The sequence below is a fragment of the Lagopus leucura genome, unplaced genomic scaffold, assembly GCF_019238085.1.
Source record: "Lagopus leucura isolate 7727_CA_CO unplaced genomic scaffold, USGS_WTPT01 Super-Scaffold_100035, whole genome shotgun sequence".
In the NCBI taxonomy this organism is placed as follows: domain Eukaryota; kingdom Metazoa; phylum Chordata; class Aves; order Galliformes; family Phasianidae; genus Lagopus; species Lagopus leucura.
The window spans coordinates 1,082,398-1,103,004 of record NW_024962284.1 but is presented as its reverse complement, the minus strand read 5'-3'; the positions used below and the strand labels follow the sequence as shown (position 1 = coordinate 1,103,004).

At 39.9% G+C, this 20,607-nt stretch overlaps 1 protein-coding gene across 11 annotated transcripts in view; it reads right to left on the bottom strand.

The window, feature by feature from the left end:
• Nucleotides 1-1,061: 1,061 nt before the first annotated feature.
• The window catches only part of NAV2 (neuron navigator 2), a 319,464-nt gene continuing 299,918 nt past the window's right edge, over nt 1,062-20,607 (bottom strand). For all 11 annotated transcript variants that reach the window (XM_042882665.1, XM_042882667.1, XM_042882658.1 and 8 more), the window contains 13 exons: nt 20,115-20,287; nt 17,411-17,564; nt 16,726-16,885; nt 16,153-16,253; nt 14,369-14,464; nt 13,810-13,978; nt 11,580-11,815; nt 10,334-10,488; nt 9,802-9,873; nt 9,034-9,230; nt 8,458-8,576; nt 4,020-4,223; nt 1,062-3,281 (listed from right to left, as the gene is read on the bottom strand). In XM_042882665.1, coding sequence (XP_042738599.1) covers nt 3,156-3,281; nt 4,020-4,223; nt 8,458-8,576; nt 9,034-9,230; nt 9,802-9,873; nt 10,334-10,488; nt 11,580-11,815; nt 13,810-13,978; nt 14,369-14,464; nt 16,153-16,253; nt 16,726-16,885; nt 17,411-17,564; nt 20,115-20,287 — 1,962 coding nt within the window. In that variant the 3' untranslated portion in view covers nt 1,062-3,155. The remainder of the gene's footprint in view (nt 3,282-4,019; nt 4,224-8,457; nt 8,577-9,033; nt 9,231-9,801; nt 9,874-10,333; nt 10,489-11,579; nt 11,816-13,809; nt 13,979-14,368; nt 14,465-16,152; nt 16,254-16,725; nt 16,886-17,410; nt 17,565-20,114; nt 20,288-20,607) is intronic.

The window sequence follows — 20,607 nt, the reverse complement described above, 5'->3', positions numbered from 1 at the left end:
TTTTTTTTTTTTTTTTTTTTTTTTTTTTTTTTTTTTTTTTTTTTTTCTTGAAAGAAAATTGCCACATTCAGACAAGGTTTCATACACATAATATCGAAGTTAAGCATCAACAATGAAATACCAGTTTGCTTCTTCCAAAATGTACAAAAAGATGAGCCCTCCCATTCCCCAGATAAACCACATCTCATTTATGGCCTGTATCACTCTTGGCAGTTTTGAAGAAAATGATTTATATTTTCAGTTTTTAACACAACGTGAATGTTGCATAGAAATTCATTATTTTTTTTCCCTTGTTGTTCTCCTTTAAAACAAGCCAACTTTGTAGGAAAAAAAAAAAAAAAAAAAAAGGCAAAAGGAAAGGAAGTGTCATTGAAAAAGCCTTAAGTGAGGCGAAAGTCACTTAGAGAAAGACTGAAGTCTTGATGTGTGCACTGTGTGCACTTGATGTGTGCACTGTGGGTAAACCTGCCTCCCCAAGTTTCAGAAAGACACTGAATCCTGTGATGCTGAGGACGAGCATCCCACTCCACATTGCCCTTCACTGTAACCCAAACTAGCATCAATACCAAATAATAACAGAAATTCCTTCCTGGGCATAAGCACAGGATTAAACATGAGAAAAAAAGCACCCCATTCCCCGCAAATAAAAACACCGTTATAAACATGTCTTACAGAACTCAGTTAAAGATTAACTGAGATGTTTTCTAGGATATTAAGTCCATTGAAAGCCCTAGCCCTGCAACAGGCACACGCTGTGTCTGCATGGATTGAGTTGGAGGATTAGGCATCAAGATTCACAGTAGTAGCAGGTAGGTCAGTGCTGGGAGGCAGAACTGTCAGGACTACTGGAAAAATCAACCTGTCTGTAAGTCATCACCAGCATGCCATGCGTTTAATTCCATACAGACACATCCCATGTGGACAGTACCAAGACCACATCAGGAACACTGGCTGAGTGAGCCCTTGGTACTTCATTCAGTGACATAATGAAATAGAGTTCAGAGAGTTAAAAATGGCAACAACAGCAAGCTTTCCCCCCTCCCCCCCCCCCCCCCCCCGTCATTAAAATATTTTAATTTTTCTTTTACAATACTTTTCTTTAAAATAATAATTAAAAAAAGAGTCATCAGCACTTAGAAGTTGTAACAGGAGCAGATTCAAGACCAGCTCAGTAAGACAACGTAAGCACAGGTATGTTACAGGAAGTAATGAGGTATCATCAAGCTATCCTCTCCAACTGAGTCCCAGGAGCATGAACTTGTCTCTTTCATTACTTTAAACCCAGACGGATTAACAGGCTCCTAAAGAAGTGTTCATAATGAGTTTTCTTTCTGTACATTGACAAACACCAGCACATTTCTGTAATTTAATAGTGACAGCATTTATTCTAGTTGAAAATCTTTTTTTTTTTTTCTTTTCCTGCATGGATAAAAGAGCTCTTCAAGGACTTATAGCTGCAGATTGATATGAACCTGAAAAGTTATCATTCCCCTCCTTTCTCTTTGTCACATTGCGACCAATTCTAGTGTCTTGTCCAAACCATATTCACAGCAATGTACAATATTCCAAGAGATGACTTAGCCCTGTTTATTTAAATAAAATCCCAGAATATACAGCACTAATTTAATAATAAAAAAAAAATTAGTACAAAATAAGGCATCGCTTCAAAATTCAGCACCAAAAGATAGCTGGGAAGGCTCGTACAGGCCAACAGTGAGGAATGGTGTTGTGTTGAGGTACAGCCCAGTGCAGCTGGCTTGGTGGGGCTGCTGGTGTGAGCGTCAGCTTCCACGGAGAGGAAAGTGCAATTCTTGGTGAGGTGCTCCTGTTCCCCAACAGAAGTACAAAGCCTTAACGCTGAGAGCATAGGTGTGCATATTCGGAGAGGAGGAGAAATAAAACCAGGTTCACAGCTCTGCCAAAACTCAAAAGCATGGCCTGGGTAAACTCAAAAGACACAGTACCTTCCTTCCTGCTAGAATACTATTTTTTTTTTTTTTTTTGCAGTTAAAAAGAAAAGCCATGGGAGGAAACATGGTCATCACAGTAGCACTTGGAACTGTCACAGAGCTGAGTTGTAATTAATCCATTCATGGTTGTGCTGACAGGAACAAAAACCCTGAACAAAACCCAACATTTTTAGAAAACTGCTGTAACGTTTCATGGCACGAATTAAGAACTGAAAGTCTGACCATCCCTTCAGGGGTGTAGCTACCTACCCTGCGCACACAGGGCTCACGGGATGCCCCTGTGCTCCCTCAGGTCCTGTAGAGCTGTAGGACTTGTGCTGACTTCTGCAGAAGAGGGAAACTCCCCCCAGCTGAAGTCAACTGAGCATCACAGAAGGATGTGGAGGAGAACTGGGCCCTGCCCAGCAGAGGGCCACCTGATAGTTAACCAGTAGTAGGACTGATGGTTACACAGTGCTGGAAAAAACCTGATTTGTTCAGACTGTATATATACTTTTATATATTCCTATTTATATATATGTCTATCTTTACAAACACATAACAAAAGAAAGCCAAGGTCTCAGACTGGCAAGGAGAGCAGTGTTTTTTCTTTTCATTCTTCCCCCCTCCCCCCCTTTTATTATAGTTATTTAAACTTCCCTGTTTAGCAGCTTTGCCTTTATGGAGTATTATACCAAGGCAAGCAGTATTGTTATAGCACCAGAACTATACAAAGCTGAGTTTAATCTGCAAAGCTGATTGGTAAAAGTCCAGCCCTCACCTAAATGTGTTTGGTCAAAAGCAGCATAGGCAAAAATTTCCTCTCCCCTCTCCTTCTCTACATGGCACAAAGCTGTTTGCTTCATAGTTGTGAAATCCACCCCCTTTAACTGTTTTTTCTTTTAGTAACGATGACTATTTTTAGCATCTTCAGTATCTTAGGCATGAGAGCTTACAGCAACTAAACAGAAGAAAACAAAGGAATAGTGCAGCTCTTATCGTTGTAAGAAGAAAAACAATACAAAGGTTGCTTGGGTTGCCTGCACCCAGGTTCAAGACTGACTCTAAGTGTCTTCTTGTTATTGCAGCTCTAATACTGAGATACCAGCCCAGCCCAGGAACACGTTCCTTTCATGAGTTTCTGATTGGGATTCTCATCAAGTGGGACAGCAATCATGGAAATGCCCTATTTCTATCCGATGAAGATCACAACGTTGACTCCAGAGATGAATCGAGAATGTCATCGTGATGGCTGTTGCTGTTAGAGTCACTGTCATAACTCTGGGGACTTGAGTAGTTGGCTGCTTCCTGCAGTCTCATTAGCATGTTCATCTACAGAGGCAAAAAAGCACACAATTATTGTATTCTGAGGGTACAAACAGTATCAACTCTATATCATAATCACATCTGCATTCACTTTGCCAGCACATTGCAAAGGTAAGGAACAGACATCTGGAGTAATTATTCCTGTGTATCTGAAAAGAGGAATTACATTTAAAACATGCTATGGCAACATACAAATTAGTCATGAATTGTATGCTTTTCCAGAAAGGATAAAAATGAAGAGATTGAACTGACCCACTCAGAGGGTGGTGACACACTGGTGACACACTGGAGCAGGTTGCCCAAGAAGGTTGTGGATGCCCCATCCCTGAAGACATTCAAGGCCAGGCTGGTTGTGGCTCTGGGCAGCCTGGCCTGGTGGTTGGGGACTCTGCCTACAGCAAGGAGGTTGAAACTAGATGATCCTTGAGGTCCTTTTCAACCCAGGCCATTGCACGATTCTATGATTAGTCCACAAGGTTCTGCAAGCATCCTTCCCCCCTCTTGCTCTGACACATGGAAATGCATACAGAACTGTTGAATTAGGCTAATCTGAAGGTACAAATCTCTAGCTTGATATTTAGAACCACAGAATCACTGAGTTGGAAATGATGCCTGTACCTGTATACGTGAGCTAGTGAAAGCTAAAACATGTTCTGCTGTTCCGTTATCTTTTCACTCCTGCTTTAGGTCCCCTTAACTAAGGGAAACCAGGCAGTTTCACTGTCTCAGAAAGGAGAAGCTTACCAGTGGATCTCCTTCAGCATCACTCACTGGAACTTGCTTGCTGGTTGAGCCTTCCCGTGACAAGGAGTAGCCATCAAACCCCACGTCCTCAGGTCGCAGCTGTAGCAGAGGAGGCCACTCGTGGTGCTGTGGGGTGGCTGCCCATGGGTACGTGTCCATTACCCATTTGGCAGGGTCCTCCCAGGGAGCTCTCCTCCCGTACAGCTGGAAAAGGGAACAACTTTCTTTTAAAACATTCCCATTTGCCTACCATTTCATTCACTGCTTACCTAACCAAAATGAATGTGCCATGATTCTTTGACTGCAAAAGAAACTTTCAAGCAGAGCTGAACAGAACCAAATTAGATTGGCCATTACTCCAATGGCAAAGTTTTTATTATTTTTAAGTGGCAAGTGGCTTTGAAGAGGCTAACCACCTCCTTTGAGAATGCAGCACCCTTCTGTGGGCGCCATTTGAATAAAGGGAGATGTAAAAATAACCTCCATTCAGAAAGGTGGCTATTTTTTTCTTTTTTCCTTTTTTTTCCCTTAAACTTGAAGTAAATACAAAGGACAGACTGTTAACGATCACATTCAGTTCACAACAACAGCTGGCTTATCTGTCCACCGTTGCTGTGAAACTGCAGCTACAAGAATGCACAGGAGGAAACGTGATACCTGTTATCGAGCAACAGTGATGGATGGATGTCAAAGCATGGTTTTCAAGCCAAGAGATTTTCTTTGTACTCAACCAAGAAAATGTGCCAGCAGAATTTGGCTATCTGTTCCCATTTCAAGTAAGTATGCTGTCTCAAAACCTTTTTCTTGTTTCCAGCAGATTGTGTTACTGAATCCCTATATATCTTTCTTGTTACGTTGTTTGCCTTAAATAGATAATAAATTCTTTTGAATGTCATATTACTTTTAAAAATGTAAGTACAACTTGAAGTGACTTTAAACTTTTTAACTTCAGCTTTATGCATTTCTGGCCCAACTATCCTTCCACAACTGGAGTCCATTACTAGCATTTTGTCACATGAATTTGGAGACCTCTCACTTTCCTATAAAATGCATGGGGGAAAAAAGCACCAGTGTAGGACAGGAATTTGCCAGCTCTTTGATGGATATAAGACTGCCTCCTTTTGCTCATCACTACTTCTTTCCCACCCTCTAAATTTTATCATCCTGTCTGTTGCCAACCAGGAATAGTTAGGGCAAACTTTGGAGCTTTCTAGAGCTGATCCTCACGTGGCCATAAGTGGCAAAGCATTAAGTATATTCTGGAGCAGCACTGCAGCAGTGAGAGCCCAGCAGGTGGTGCTAGGCAATCTTACAAACAAAACATGCTTAATCCTTCATCTGCACTGTGCTGTTTTCCCAGCGTAATGTCTTCAAGCTGTGACTAACCAGATCTCATACCTTATCTTGTTCTCAAATTTACAGGAAGACATGACTGTTGGTAAGTGCAGAGAATTTTGTATTTGTCACGTCCTTACTGCCCAGAAGGTCCATGTAGTTCCTACCACACTTCTCAGAATGCGATGTAAGTGACATTTGCATTGCAGCACATGAAATCATCACGGATCTACTTGAAGTACCAGCTCACTATTCCCTTCCACAGCACCCAGTTCTATCCCTTTCTCATGAGTGCCTCCTAGAGAGAGAAGGTGCCATGAAGGAGCAGAAATCTGACAGGTTGGCTCATAAAGCCATACTGGAGTATGAGCAGTGATTTCCCTCTGGCGCTTTATGAACCAACCTGTTAGATTTCTGCTCCTTGCATGAAGCCACAGAAAGTTTAGGCCCTCTTTTTCTTGATGCAGTATTCCATATCAATACACAGAGCAGGAAGAACTAGGGTAAAGTTTTTTTTTTTTTTTTTTTTTTTTTTTTTTTTTAACAACCCTGTAATTTTCACATTGCTGTTTTGAGGAACCAAAACCTCAGCAGCTCCAATGGGAGCAATTATTGTAAGGATCCCTTTGGCTCACTTGTTTTTGACCCAAAATAGTTCTCCAAATGAGAAACAGAAACATACAAATAGTTCAGTTTAGGTCCAGAGAGATCAGAGTGAAATCAGCAGTCCACCCTTCCTTCTTGGCAGGCGATTTCATATGAGAGGATGCTTTCTCAAAGGAGCTTTTGTGGGTGTAGGGGACAGAAAATAGCCCAAAAATGAAACACACATTTCTAGCATTAGCTTGTTAATTAGTAGGGCTCTGGCTGCTCTTTGACTACATGAGTTCTATTCTTCCCCACAGACTCAACAAAAGAGAAATTCCAGAATAAATGAAGAAATAACTTAAATGAAGTGAATTTGTGGAATTTGGGGAAATTGGATCAAAGCAGATAAAGAATCCAAAGCAAAAAGAGAGAAACTGAAATCTTTACTACACTTAGAATGCAAGCCATTCAGATCACCTAAAGAAAGATGAAGACTGCAGGCAAGACAAAAGAGGGCAAAGAGGGTTTATTAACTGATGTGCTTTCTCATCATTATTTTCCACACCTACTGATCAGCTGATATGGAGAGCTTCAGATCACTATGACAAGCCCAAGCATTGCCATAGATAGCAGTTCTTTTTTTTTTTTTTTTTTCCATTTCAAGAGGAAACAAAATCATTACATTTGCCCTCTTCATATATTTTAGGTCAAAAAAATTACTGGCTCCTATTACTTTCCTTTATAGGAACCCTGTAGGAAGTTTTATGTGAAATACTTTGTGTCACCTTCTGTTCTATTTCTAGCTAAGTTACCCCTGTGCATTCTTAAACACTGATTACGTTCCTTACACCAAAGTGATGAGGACTTCAGGCCCTGTCACAATTCCAATGGCAAACTGTGTCTGTCAAAATTCTGACCAAAACACGTATTGAAGAATTCATGCACTCAGAAGCTGTGAGGAGCCATGAGTTAAGACTCAAGTTTTCTATGACAAAGCTGTCTTTTCTCACTTCCACATCCACAAACACCCGCTGTAGAAACAGCAAATGAAACTCAATGTGCTTCTTAAGTGGACAATATAAAATCCTTTGACACAACTGCTTCTCCATGAAGCTTGTAACTTCTTGGAGTTATTTCATGTTTCAGAAAGATTTCAGCCTCATATACATATATATATATACATGTGTGTGTGTGTGATGGAGAACCTAATACTTTTGCAGTAAAGCACTGTAGCTGTGAATTGTTTTTACTAATAACAAGCTGTGTCTTACTCAGTTTAAATTTTTCTAGTCCAAACTTGCCAAACATCCATTAAGCTTCCTCAGAGCAGCCTAAGCTGCTCATCTCTCACTATACAATGCTTTCTGTATCCTAAATGATACCTGCTGCTCTTTTCTGAACATCCTGCACTTTTCTAATGTGTCTTCTTACGCATAGAAGCAGTACTGGATTATAGGTTATGTCCCTACAATGGCATCTGTCATCAAAACACAAGCTCCTAATACATTACCACACTTTACAATCCCATCTACCTTCAGCCCTTTGTTAACCTTCCACTCTTGTTGTGACCCAGCTTTCTATTTCTGCATGTGTGATCTTGCATTTCGCTTCACTGCAAAAGAAGTCATTTTAAAACGAGCCTGTCCACTAACAGGACAAACCTTTCATTTGTCCTGGGTCTTCATGTTACAAAAACACAGGGAGTTTTCTCACAGAAAAAATCTTTATTAAAAATAACTACTTTAGTGTATGCAATACCCAGAATTTACTGGTATTTGGTTTTGCTGTCTCCACAACGACCTTTTAAATTACGTGCTGCTATTTTTATTCTGAGAGCTGAAGAACCAAAAAAGTCATTCTTTCCATAGTTGCTTGGCAAGTAAATCCATAGCAAACCTCTGTTAAGCCTTCCTCCTGATTCTAACATGCTTCATAGTCAAAGAGATGCTAAGAATCATATTGCAATGCCCCAAACTATCCAACTTGCTAGAGTGTATGAATGATATACAAAGAACAGACAGTGATGAACTCACTACAGACTCTGAAAGAATTATGCAGAGATCTACTTGAAAATTCATCCTGTAGATTGAGAAATAATCAGTATGTCACTGATACTGATCCCATCAGGCATTTAGGTGCTTCTCAGGGTATGCGGCATTGCTCCTCCCCTGCTGAAAGATTTGCTTTGATTTGCAAAGGACAATCCTACATAACTAAATGACCACAAAAAATGTTTTTCTGATGCATGGTACAGTTTTAAGGTGTACTCCTGGAACAGATTACTGAAAGGTACTGTATGTCTAACTCCCACTGAAAACATCAATTGTTTGGCATTTAACCTCTGTTTTAAAAAAAATCAAGTCTGCAGCTTCTGTGCTTCCACTCCTTACTCCAAGATGGTTTGCACAGTTATATCCACAGAAAACTTTGTTGCTATTCAGTTTCATCTGATGCTGTGTTGCCCTCTGCATAGATGTTACTCAAGACTGATGAGTCTTCATTTCTGTTGGCTCACCTGCAGCCCTTCTCTGACTGCCTCCAGCAGGTATGGGATGATGGAGTAGTTCCACAAGTCAGTAAACCAAACTCTTGAACCATCTACATCTATTGGACAAGAGAGGAAGAGCCGTGGACCTGGGAAAGGGACATTCAGATATTATACTCAAATAATTGTGACATGAATCAAAATAGGATCAAACGACAATTTCCAGTTCTTTAGAGAAAGAAGGCAAGTACTGAAGAACAAATGCAGCAATCTGGTGAAGTGCTCTTTCTTCAGAGGTCAAAAATCCCCTGCAACAATTCAAAAGACTAAAGCTTTCAAGGCAAAACCAGTTAGCTGCATTTCATAACAAGTTTTGGCATCAATGACTTAAGAGGTCTGTCAAAATGGGCGAAAAGAGTTCGAAAACTTCTTGTACCACTTGTCTGAGAATATGCTACTGTCCAAAAGCAGTGTTTTTAAGAGAACATTTTACCCCATGTAGTACAAAGAAATATACCAGGCATATTATACTTCATGCACGAGGAAATACACATGTTGATGTATGTCTGGAAATGCAACCCCTGACAGACTGGGCAGAACACTTACCAATAGTAACATCGGAGGAGCTGTGGGCCTCCAAGAACTTGTTCAAATGTTGCCAGACCTTAGGAATCCAATCAATAATTTTAACCAGCTCTGCATTTCTCATTCTGCTGCTGATTTCTGTTTCAATCAATTTTCTTCTCAGGAAACGGCCAAGAAAGCCCTTGACTGGCTCAGTGTGGTTAGCACATAGCACCCATCTGTGACAGAACAGGAAAGATGTCCATCATTATTCTTTAGTGCTACAGAACAAAACTATTCTGGGTGACATTTTTCATATCATTTCTGGATTATTATCATGATCAAAATAGCCTATCCCCAATCATCTTTACTCTTACCAAAAATTATTTTCAAATGATGAATTCATGAGATGAAATACTTGTGCTCTGCTTCATCTCATGTCTCATTCAGTATCTGCTTTGCCTATTGTCGTATTTCAACCTTCTTAAGAGGATCAAATATCTTAAAATTCCTTGGAAAAGTCAAGGTTTTATCAATGTCAGTTATTTTAATAATAGAAGATGCTGTGCTAGGGGACATGGTCTAATGGGAAATATCGGTGGTAGACGGATGGTTGGACTGGATGATCTCAAAGATCTTTTGCAACCTTGGTGATTCTGTGACAACATAAAGCTACACGTTGGGGCAGCAGATACTAGAGAATGGTATTTCTCTCCTATTTCAGCTGAGAAGAACAACCTCAGATGACTCAGCAGCCATTACCACTCTGTGAGCCCGCAGACAGAAATGAGAAACATGAATAAACAGTACCTGAAATTATGGTGAAGTTGAAGATTCGGTGTTGAGGAGGTGGCTTGGTTCATTGTGCCAATAATATACGGACTGTTAATAGAAACAAACAAACAAAAACTACATCAAACTTGTAAACTAAGTAAGTAAATGTAGTGAAATCTTAACTTTAAAAGGGTTACTCAAACCTTTTTTGTGTGAGTCAAAGAAAACTTTGTACTTACAACCAGATTCTCAATAGCTTATGAGCACATCAAATTCTGACAGCAAAATTGAAGTTTTGGAGCATCATCTTCCACCAAAAATGGCTTTTAGTACTTAAGATGTATTGCATTAAATGAATGCAAATCACCCAAAACCTCTATTATTTTTAAATTATCGATTACAGAAGAACTGATTATTTAATGAAGAGAGTATCTGTGAAGTGCTGTCCATAATATGGATGGTCTGGCCATCTCAGCCCTCTTTACCAGACCAATCTAGACTTCCTTTTTCAGGACATACTTAGGAAATGTCGTTCTTGGATGTGGCATGTGTTCTAAGATCTGCTTACCATTTGTGGTACTTGCAATTTAGAAGTCCGTTGAAGATCTCTCCTAGGGAGCTAACATGATGCAAGTTGTCCAAAATGATTACAAGAGGCATATCTACAGCATTATTTTCACTATTACACTGGTCTGCTAGGTTGGACAGGTATTGGCGGAGTTCCTGCATGGCACACAATGAAAACAAAGAACAAAAAACCCCAGAGATTTCATCATATGTCTTGAAAAAAAACAGTTAAGATAAATTAGCTAGTGATGTTGCCAAGAAATCTAAAGAAGGAGACCACTGTCTCTTGCCCACTGAGGAAGCAGAAAAATCTGGTTTTCCTTCTCTTTCTCAGGTTACACTGAACATCCAGAGATATGTATGAGATAAGGACTTAGAGGGTTAAGATTCTGTCTTTCCATTTAATTTTTTTTTTCTTGTCTCATTTGTGCTGTCCTAATATGACATTTAGAAGACTGAAATATATTGTTCTTTTTCAGGAACGTACTGTAATCTCTACACACCAAGCAAGAGAGGCACTTTCATTCCAGCTAGGTTTGTTCTCTGGTCTTGCAACCATGCTTATACCAAAACAAACCAGACCAAATCAATCTGGTATAAAGTACTCCCCAATAGAGACCAAATTTAGATACCTTCAGTGAGAATGATGAGCTCAGAGTACTACTGCAGGGTAACTGGGTGTGGCTGAAATGCTCTCACCATCCTTAGAGCACTAACTGCACAGCACATCTCAAATTGAACCAGTGGCCCACAACCGCACTCTCAACCATCCCTTTTCCCCCAGCAAGATTTGCCTAAGGCCATCAAACATGCTGCTTTTTTATTATAATTATTTTTTAGCCTAGACATTCACTGAAGGTATATTTGGCAAAACCCAAAGCACATAAAAACAGAGACATGCCTTAGGAGCTCAGGAATGCGTCTGGACAACAGTAACTACAGAGACAACATATGCAGATTACCACTGCTGATACCTGTAGCTGCAGGAATTCTGGCAGCCTGGAGATGCATTCTGTGTTTTTTGAGAAAAATGTTCACTTGCAATAGGGACTTCTTAAGTTGCTAAGAATTTGATGCAGGCGTTTAATGTCCACAGCAACCCTCAGGCCACCTGAAAATCCTAGCACCTCTCAGTGTTCAAATGCACACCTGGAAGCCTGCTATTCAGAACCCACAGTTCTGAAAACCTTAAATATTGCTCCTTTGGGATAATGGTACTGCACAAGCAGTGATTTCTGTGTTCTCACCTTGCTGGACTTATGGTCCACGTTGAAGGTTGCAATAATTCCGTCAGCCAGCTCCCTGCCCTCCCGCAGGACCATATACTCAGAGAGCCTGTTTGCTAGGTATGTTTTACCAGTGCCACTGGGGCCAGACAAGATAATCCTCCGGTGTTCCAGCAGGAGAGAAACGTAGCGCTGCAGGATGGGCTTTGGGATCAGTGATTCAAACACCAGGCAGTCCAAGCTGTTTTCGCAGACGCCTGCAGCAGAAAAAGATGCGGCATCTGTAGGAATTCCTATTTTGTATCCAGGTTACCTGCATTGTTCTAAGCTTTTTGTTGTTGTTGATCCAACCTGACCAAGCGAGTTATTATTTCAGAGGGAAATCCCTTCTCTGCTCTGCTATCACAACAGGGAACAGCCCACATAAAAACGTGCAGAAGTGAGCTGTGAGCTTCACCTGGATTTTCCTTCAGCTGTCCCAGTTCTCAAAGCACTCTGCTGCATCTCATTGTGTCCTCGGAGGGAAGATTTAGGCTGGATGTCAGGGGGAAGTTCTTTACCAAGTGGGTGGTGAGGTGCTGGAACAGGCTGCCCGGAGAGGCTGTGGATGCCCCATCCCTCGAGGTGTTCAAGGCCAGGTTGGATGGGGCCATGGGCAGCCTGGTCTGGTATTAGATATGGAGGTTGGTGGCCCTGCCTGCAGCAGAGGGTTTGGAACTTGGTGATCCTTGGGGTCCCTTCAAGCCGTTCTATGATTCTATGAAATTTTGCCATGCAACGATTTCCAGGCTACATCTTTCACACGTGAGCCATCTGTTTTAGACTATTTTGTCATGCGCAGCACACATTCCTCCAGAATTTACCTGTTTACTTTTGAATCACTAAACAAAAAAAAAAGCAGCTATCATCAACTCCCCCTGTTTTCCCAAAGACTTCTAATTAAACTCCTTCTCTGTCTGCTGATAGCTATCTCTTCTAACATAAAACTTCTACTGATAAGCATTTATGCCATGTCAGCAATCACTTTAGGCAGAATTGGCTCAGACAAAACACACAGTGCTTCAAAATAAACAGAAGAAAGGGAAGTTGGCAGATCAGACAGAGAAATGTTTGCACCTCGATGGTTACATGGAATATTAAATATTTATATAGGCAGCTTTGTACCTTGAAGGTGTATGTGAGTAACTGGTTTCCCATAAATTGATTAAATACATTCATATCTTATTGAAAAATGTTACCATGTACGAACCTCTAACGTGCAAGTCAAGCCACTGCAAGTTAAGCATAAGACAAGACTGCAACTTCATAGGTATGGCAGTCGTTGAACACTATTTCACTTGGAGTTATACTCTTGGACAATGCAGCCTATGTAAGCAGAATATTTGGGGTTCTCAGCAAACTCAGATATCTCATGACTTATTTTGGCTCCCTGACTGCTGATTTTTAACACAAGGAAACGATTTTTTGCAACAATATTCAGAAATGGAAACACTTCTGAATGTGCAGTCAGACTTCAAAGTTGAACTGTAGTGTTTGGCAGCATTCACAAGTACTGTGAGCAAGCTGATAGACTGCAGTGACTGGGGACTTTTCCTCAACCCCAAGTCCATACAATAGTTTTCGTACAAAAAAGGCCTCTGAGAATTTCAGTGTCACAGGACATTAAATTCTCATCAGCATAATATGCTCAATCACATTGATGAGAGTTTTGAAAACAATACATTTTGAAAAACTTGCTTTCAAAGATCTGGGGTTAAATATATTATGAATTCCAGGCTCTCTCCCTGTTGGCTCTGAGGGAAGGACTATCAGGTGAGATGAATCAAGCAAGTTAAATTGTCCTTTTTACTCCACATTAAGGAAATGCCAAGTAGGTCTGTTATGAACAGCTGACTGAAATTCTGAGGCTTTATTGATTTCAAAGCATACTTGCTGCTGAAACAATTCCACTGCATTGCCTGTGATGTGATGTGCTCTGCAGTACAACTTCAGGCACCAATTTAAAAGGTCTGGAGAAAGCTGCTAAGTGTGTAGAATTATTGCTATTGTTACAGACTGAAGATCTACTAATTTTGTAGTCTCCAAGTGCTGCCTTAATCAAATGAAAACAGAACGGTGAGTAATTAAAAGGAAAGGATGGGAAAAATAAAGGCAATAAAAACTTTTCTACTCCTCTGTATTTCCTGACACAGTATGCTTTGATAAAACCATAATTACTGACAACTACAATGGACTGATCAAACATCATTACCTTTGATGGTAACTGAAATAGTATTGTTTTCTCCAACCAGATAGCCACAGGGCAACAGCTCAGGTGTCTCAGCACTATTTGTGCGTTTGATCTCTCCAATGCTGTAACCCAGAACACTGTCTGAATTCAGTCCCAGCTGACTCACTGGATCCACATGAATGATGTACTCCTATGGTGAAAAAAGAAGGGGAAAGTCTACAAGACATTGAAATTGCTGTGCCTGTAGGGTCTATGCCATGACAATAATCACCCTGAGTTAAATACTACTTGATGCTGTCCAAAGCCAGTTTAAAATAACAAGCTAATCCTCAAACATAAAGCATAGAGAATAGGCAAGTAACTGCTACGAAGCTAACATGTGAGGAAATTATGGAAAATAAAGTTAGCAGACTTGTCTCAAGTTATATATCACCTCTCTGTACAACTCAGCACTGCTTGGACATCCACCCAAACTCACAGCAGTACATACATCTGAGCCTCCATACAGATCTCCTGTTGTGAAATACTGTGTGAATACTAATTGGAGACTTGAAGCAGAGAGCAGATGTTACTTACTGACCTTAAACAACCGCCTAACAACGCCATCCAGAACATCCCATTTGGTCTTCCCACTCACTCCAATGCAGCCTATGAGGAAGGAGCGAGGCCTTGAATCCTAAATGCAAACAAACATGGATTTATTTAGGTAATAAATAAATCTTAATGGTGTCAGTCAAGTCTGTTTAAGTTTAAAATCTTGGTGTAGTTCTGTTGCTTCCTTTGCTTCCTTACCTCACAGTAAAATATGAATACCATACAAAATTCTTCTTTCCCCTGTAAGTTTCTCACAGTGTTGGAGACTCAAATCTAGGGAATGCTTCAGTGGTACCCAGTGATAAGTTAAAGGTGTTTATTAATAAATCCACAAACAACTCCAAAACCCCTGAGAAGATTACAGCTTATCAAAAAGCATGTGGGAAAATTCTAGGCAGACATTCACAACATGCGTTTGTCCATGATTTCACAATCCAAAATGTAGCACTTCCAAGATTTATCTGATTTACTTCTAGAAATGCTGCACAGAAACGTGCATAGAAATATAGTGACATTCTAGATATGTCTGTAATGTGTGCATTACATTCAATGTATTATAGCATTTCGCTTCTGATTTCTACAGCAGATAAAGAAAATAGAATGTACTTCATTTTTTTATTCCTTCATAGCTGCACTCACTGTGAAACATTCACTGAAGAAAAACTATTTCTGTCATAAGGCTCCAAGTTCAGCTAAAACTTCAAGAATCATTTCCACTACTAACAGTGCACTCAGTGGAGTCCAAGAGAATTAGCAACACTGTTTTACTGTTAATGTGCTTGCCCAGGGCTGTAATTTATTGATGGAAAATTGGTATTTAATGGAAAGATCAGCTGAGCTGACTTTGTTTCTGCTCATTCAAATCGTTGTCCTCTCTTACAAAGGACATCAAATTATTTCATAATTTATGAAACATGCACAAGTGCATACACCTTATGCGCTTTGACAAGTGCTCAATGCGAGGCAGTAATGTCACTGCAGTACATTTGTGCACGAATACTCATATGAAGCGGGCTGCAATTTGACAGTATTTGTAAACATATTACAAATATATTGTAACATAAGATTTTTTACATTACTTGAGAATGAAGAACATCTAAAAGACAGCAGATTCAAAATGTGATAGATGTATCAAAGAGGACAACTTGAACCAGACATTGGATCTAACAAGTTCTTGTGGCCTATCATTGCTTCTAGCATTTCACTGCAACTTCCCCTAGATCATCTCCATTATTAGCTCATTTTTTATTTAATCTTAAATAATACAAAGGCCCAAGAGCTTTATGCAGCTTTTAACATATCAGTCTTAAATATACACCATCCCAATGTGCAGATTAGCCTGCTAACTCCCTGAAGCTGAAAAACTGACCTGTTTTTCAAAGATCCTGAAAAGCTTAACTTGTAACATTATCAGCTCCACCACTGACACAAAGCCTAGCAAGCCTGGATTACTAACACTGGTTCACAGCCAGTGCCGATGGTACCAAAGAGAAACTGTAAAATAGAAAGCCACTGCAGATGAGACACCAGACAACCTGAACTAGTATTTTTGGCTTTCAGCATTTCTACAGAAGTGAGAGCTCAAGTGCTTTGTCTATCACTACTAATACTCCAGTAAACTATTTTGTTAAAAAAATATATATTTATTTTAAGTTTTTCACATTTTAAAAGTATTTTTCAATAGAAGCCTCCAAACCAGATAATAACATAGCACAGAATTCAAAGACAAAGTCACTTGTATGTCAAAGCTTGGGACAAAATACAACTTACCTCCTTCCATTTCATTTCATCCTGAAAGCTGACAACTATTTTGACATGTCTGCCTCCTTCCTTGCGGGCAGAGCCATCACCAGTGTCATCTAACAGCATGTCTGTGAAGAGAAAACATGAAAAGCTTCATAGCTGTATCTTAACAATGAAAGCTATTCTGCTTTATGTTACTACCGCAGTCGAACACAACATATCTGAGCTTCTCGTGCCTGGAGGTAAAAGATGAAAACCAGGTTCACTGACTTCCTTTCTAAATATCAAGATCACTCTTAAAAAAAGATGGTCATTGAAAAGTATTAGTCAATTACTCTGTATTTTCCTTCCTACAAAGTATCCCCCATTCAATGGTTCTGAACGCAACTCTCAGCAGCTGAGGTCATAATTGGACAACTCCAGTATAGGGCGTAGCAAATCTACGATGACATTTTAAAAGAAGGCTTTCTGCCAGCTCCTGACATATTTCCACACCATAGCTGTTTATAATCTTCATGCTTTCATTTTTCCACAGCTAACCAAACCAAACTTTCCAAGAGCAGGATAAAACCTGCCCGCCATCTTTCTCATTAAACTCACCGAGACTAGATGACTCCATGAGGTTCAAACTGTGTTGAGAGAGACCCACTGAATGCCTTGGAGAGGAAGAAATGGAAGCCTGAGACTGAGCCCTGCTGCAGCTGCCATGGTTTTCAGATTTCAGTCGATCATTTTCTGCTTTTAACTTCTCGATTTCACTCTTGAAAAGACAAATCAGTAGTTAGAAGGCATGGTGAAAACACTCTTAAAAAAGAGCTGGATAAGCAACTTCAGAAGATATATTAGTTTAGTAGGAATGTCATTTTCACATTATTTTAATTTACTGTAACACATTAATGATTTTAATTAGTATAACATCCCTTCCATAAAACTTTTCTAAGCGTTTTACCAAACACAAATATGTGGGAATTCAATAAGCACTGAAGTGCAGCTACTTTAAGGCAGATGGCTTGGGAATTTTTTAAATAGGCCAATGGAATGGTTTCCCCATAGCCTTCTAGCGTTGGAACAGATAAGTGCCGCAGTGTTCAGGGAGGGAGAAATCATGAGCTCAAGCTTTTTTATGAAGGTCTAAAGTTTACCACCATTACAAAACTAAACACAATTTTTAATGTGCATTCAAGAACTTCACATTTACCTTCCTTCAGATATTTATTGCGTGGTGGGACGGGCAGCTTTTAACACATCAACATACACTGTGATATTTGAGGTGGTCATTTCCTACCTGCATTCTGTTCATTGCCTCCCGAAGCTGGTCGAGCTGATGAGCAGAGCTAAGGGCTTCTAGACGAATGTCAGTCAACTTCATCTCCTTGTCTCTTAGTTCATTGCGTAACTGCATGACTGTTTCAGCTTCACTGTCTGTGCATTCAGAAATACTGGGAAAGAATGAAAAGCAGACATGAACTGTAGCATGTGTAACTTTTTAGGTGATGCTTCACCAGCACTTAGTAATAAAAGAGGAAAAAAAACACCACTTTTTATTCTACAGGCAGCATTTGGGCTCATTTCATAAGTGATACCATAAACCAGATGGTAAATAAGTCATGGAAACATAAGAGACCAACAAAATTTCATTCTTGGTAGTTGCCAGGAAAGAACTAACTGAAAGGCAAAATCTAAGTAAATGAAGGAGGTGCAGGTGCAAGTAGTAGCAGCAGTTGGATGAAGATTGATGATTTTACAGAAAGATTTAAAGCCCACCAGGTGTAAGCTTTAAATGTTTATGATAAATTCCCATTTGCTTTAAAGCACTCATGCTCAAAACATTTTTGGTGGCATTTTAATTCCCTCTTCCCACCAAAAAAAAAAAAAATCAGAACAAATCCAGATGAGTAACATTGCAGCACATTCATAAGTGAATCTATACAAAGATGAACTACACAGCTGCATGCTTTGAGGGATGTTTTTCTTACAATGTGTCTCCTTAAATCAGGTTAATAAGGGACGTTTTCTCCACCAGAAAGCTGGTATGCCAAAATACACAGGTTTTCCTTTTGCTCTCCTTGTCTTGTGTTTAGGCTTTTTGCTTTCTTTTCAAGATGAGAAGTACGCATAGTGCATTTTGATTGAGGATGGAAGGGACCATCATTTAACAATCTTCTGGCCTCAGAGTTCTAAAGCCCAATTTGCCATAGTCACGAGAAACTCAGCGAATTAGATTCAAGAGAATGGAGAAGCTTTAAAAAATTCATGGGGAATTATCTTCTGATATTGGCATTTCTTAGCCATCATTCGACTGGAAACTACTGATATTTTCTTTCATCTCTTCATGTGAAAGCAGCGGGCAAAACTTCAAGTCTGCATACTTAAGTACAATGGAACAGAAATCAGGCTGAAGTTTTTTATGGCATCTACAAGGCTGCAAGGCTATTTGAAATGTTTTACAATACGGCCTCTTATAACTTTCTGTATTTGTTTATCCTGCCCAAGTGGAGAAGTTACTGATAGAAGACACACAAAATCTATTTTATAAAGTTCTCTAAGATCACTGTAAATGCAAGTTTAGACTCACAAACAGCTCAGGGTGGCCATTTTAAACTTTACTTCACAGGTGGCCCAAATGAACCATCACGAATGCCCGTGACCTTCCTGACTGTAAAGTTAGCTAAGCAACAGAAGTCCAGACTTCAAAATCAACACTTCATTCACATACAAACACAGACAGGAGAGCATGGTTTGGTGATATTGATGAGCCTTTATTGACTGATTGATGTACTTGCTACCACCAAAAGGAGCAGATCTCTGTCTCATTCTTCTGCTTGCCAGCTGTGCTGTGCTGCTGTCATGACCCTGTGCTTACACCAGCTCTGATGCTCAACTGAGTCTGATCACTCCACTGAGCTGATCCAACTCAGCAACCTGGGGAAAAACTGTTCACATTTCCATTAAACTACTTTTCACATAATTTAGCTTGTTCCATTAGCTTAGTGGAATTGTTTGATGAGTGGCAGAACCATGTAAGGGAAGGAGCAGGTGGAGGAGGATGTGGGGGTTTCTGCCCAACAGAAACAAGCTGTTAAGTGTTCAGCCATATCAGTAAACCATGCCATTTGATCTTCAGTAAGTTCTTGCCTTTATTTGAATTTGTCAGTTTAACTGGGGACTCCATCACTGCAGATTATTATAAAATGTGTTATCTTTAGCCAAGAGAGAAAACAAAATCCCGGACTTGGCCTGGTTGTATCCTTAGCAGCCAGAGATCCAATTAGTTCTGCACTCCAAGGTCACTATTCCTACTATTCATACTCGGTATGTTTTGCAGAGGAAGCTCCCCAGTGAAATATCTATCCCACAGTAAAGATGCAATGATTTTTAGCTTCCTGGATGCTAATGCAAAGGTATGAAGTTGGAAGTCAGCTCACATGTCTTTAATTCCCCAAATATAGAAATTAAACTCTTCCATCTTTCCCTGTGTTCTCCTTAGGGTACAGGACATTCAAAATAAATACCAGTTAAAATGTTTGCTCTTTGCTCATTGTTTTGCCATTATGACATGGTTAAGGACTTTATCAAATCCACTTAGCCAAACACAGCCCCTTCTCTGGGAGATAAAGCAAGTATTGCTCAGGAGTAGGGCCAACCAATAGGAGCAGACCAGCACACGTGTACAAGACTACCCTGCTTGACCCGCTACAGCTTCCACTGCGGTCTGGTTTTAGCAGTGCACATAACCAAAAAGCTGTCAAACTCTTGTAGTCCTTTCACAGATTTGTAGATTCCCATTCAGAGGAATCAACAGGATGGGATGTTTTAAGATATACTTTGCCATTGTTTGTTTCTAGAAAGCAGCCTAGAGATGTCCCACAGAACTAGCATATAAACGCTGGACCTATCAAAAGCATGATTTTGCTCTTTTCCTCTAACTGCGTACTAAGATGCTTTCCACCCATTTTTCCATTTAAAAAATAAAAATAGAAATCACTTACAGAGAATTGGAATGAGAAGCTCTCAGCAATGGTGTAGAAACAGTAGAATTATGGTGTGGCAGCTTTGGTGATGAAGGCAATGAAGAATCTGTCATCTCCTCAATATCTGAATGAGAAGATGCTGACTTGGGAGATTTCTTTTTACCAAAAGCTTGCTTGAAGGAGCTGCGTAACTGAAATACAAGACCACAGCAGTAGACACACCATGAAGAATGCATCCATACAAAAAGCCACAGACTGAAACTCCAACATGCAAATATTCCAAACAATAAAGCCATACTCAGAGATTTTAACAGCACTAAAAGGGAATCAAAAAGCTTTTTTCCTTAACTACTTTATGAGATTAATAAGGTCAATAGGGCTGGACATCAGCGCTTCCTATTTTTAATTTTTTACAGCAAATCATGTTCAGTGAAATGAGCAACGGTGTAACAACTTGCAGCTATAATATAATGTGGCTCAGACAAGGTTAATGATGCTGAAATGGTTAGTC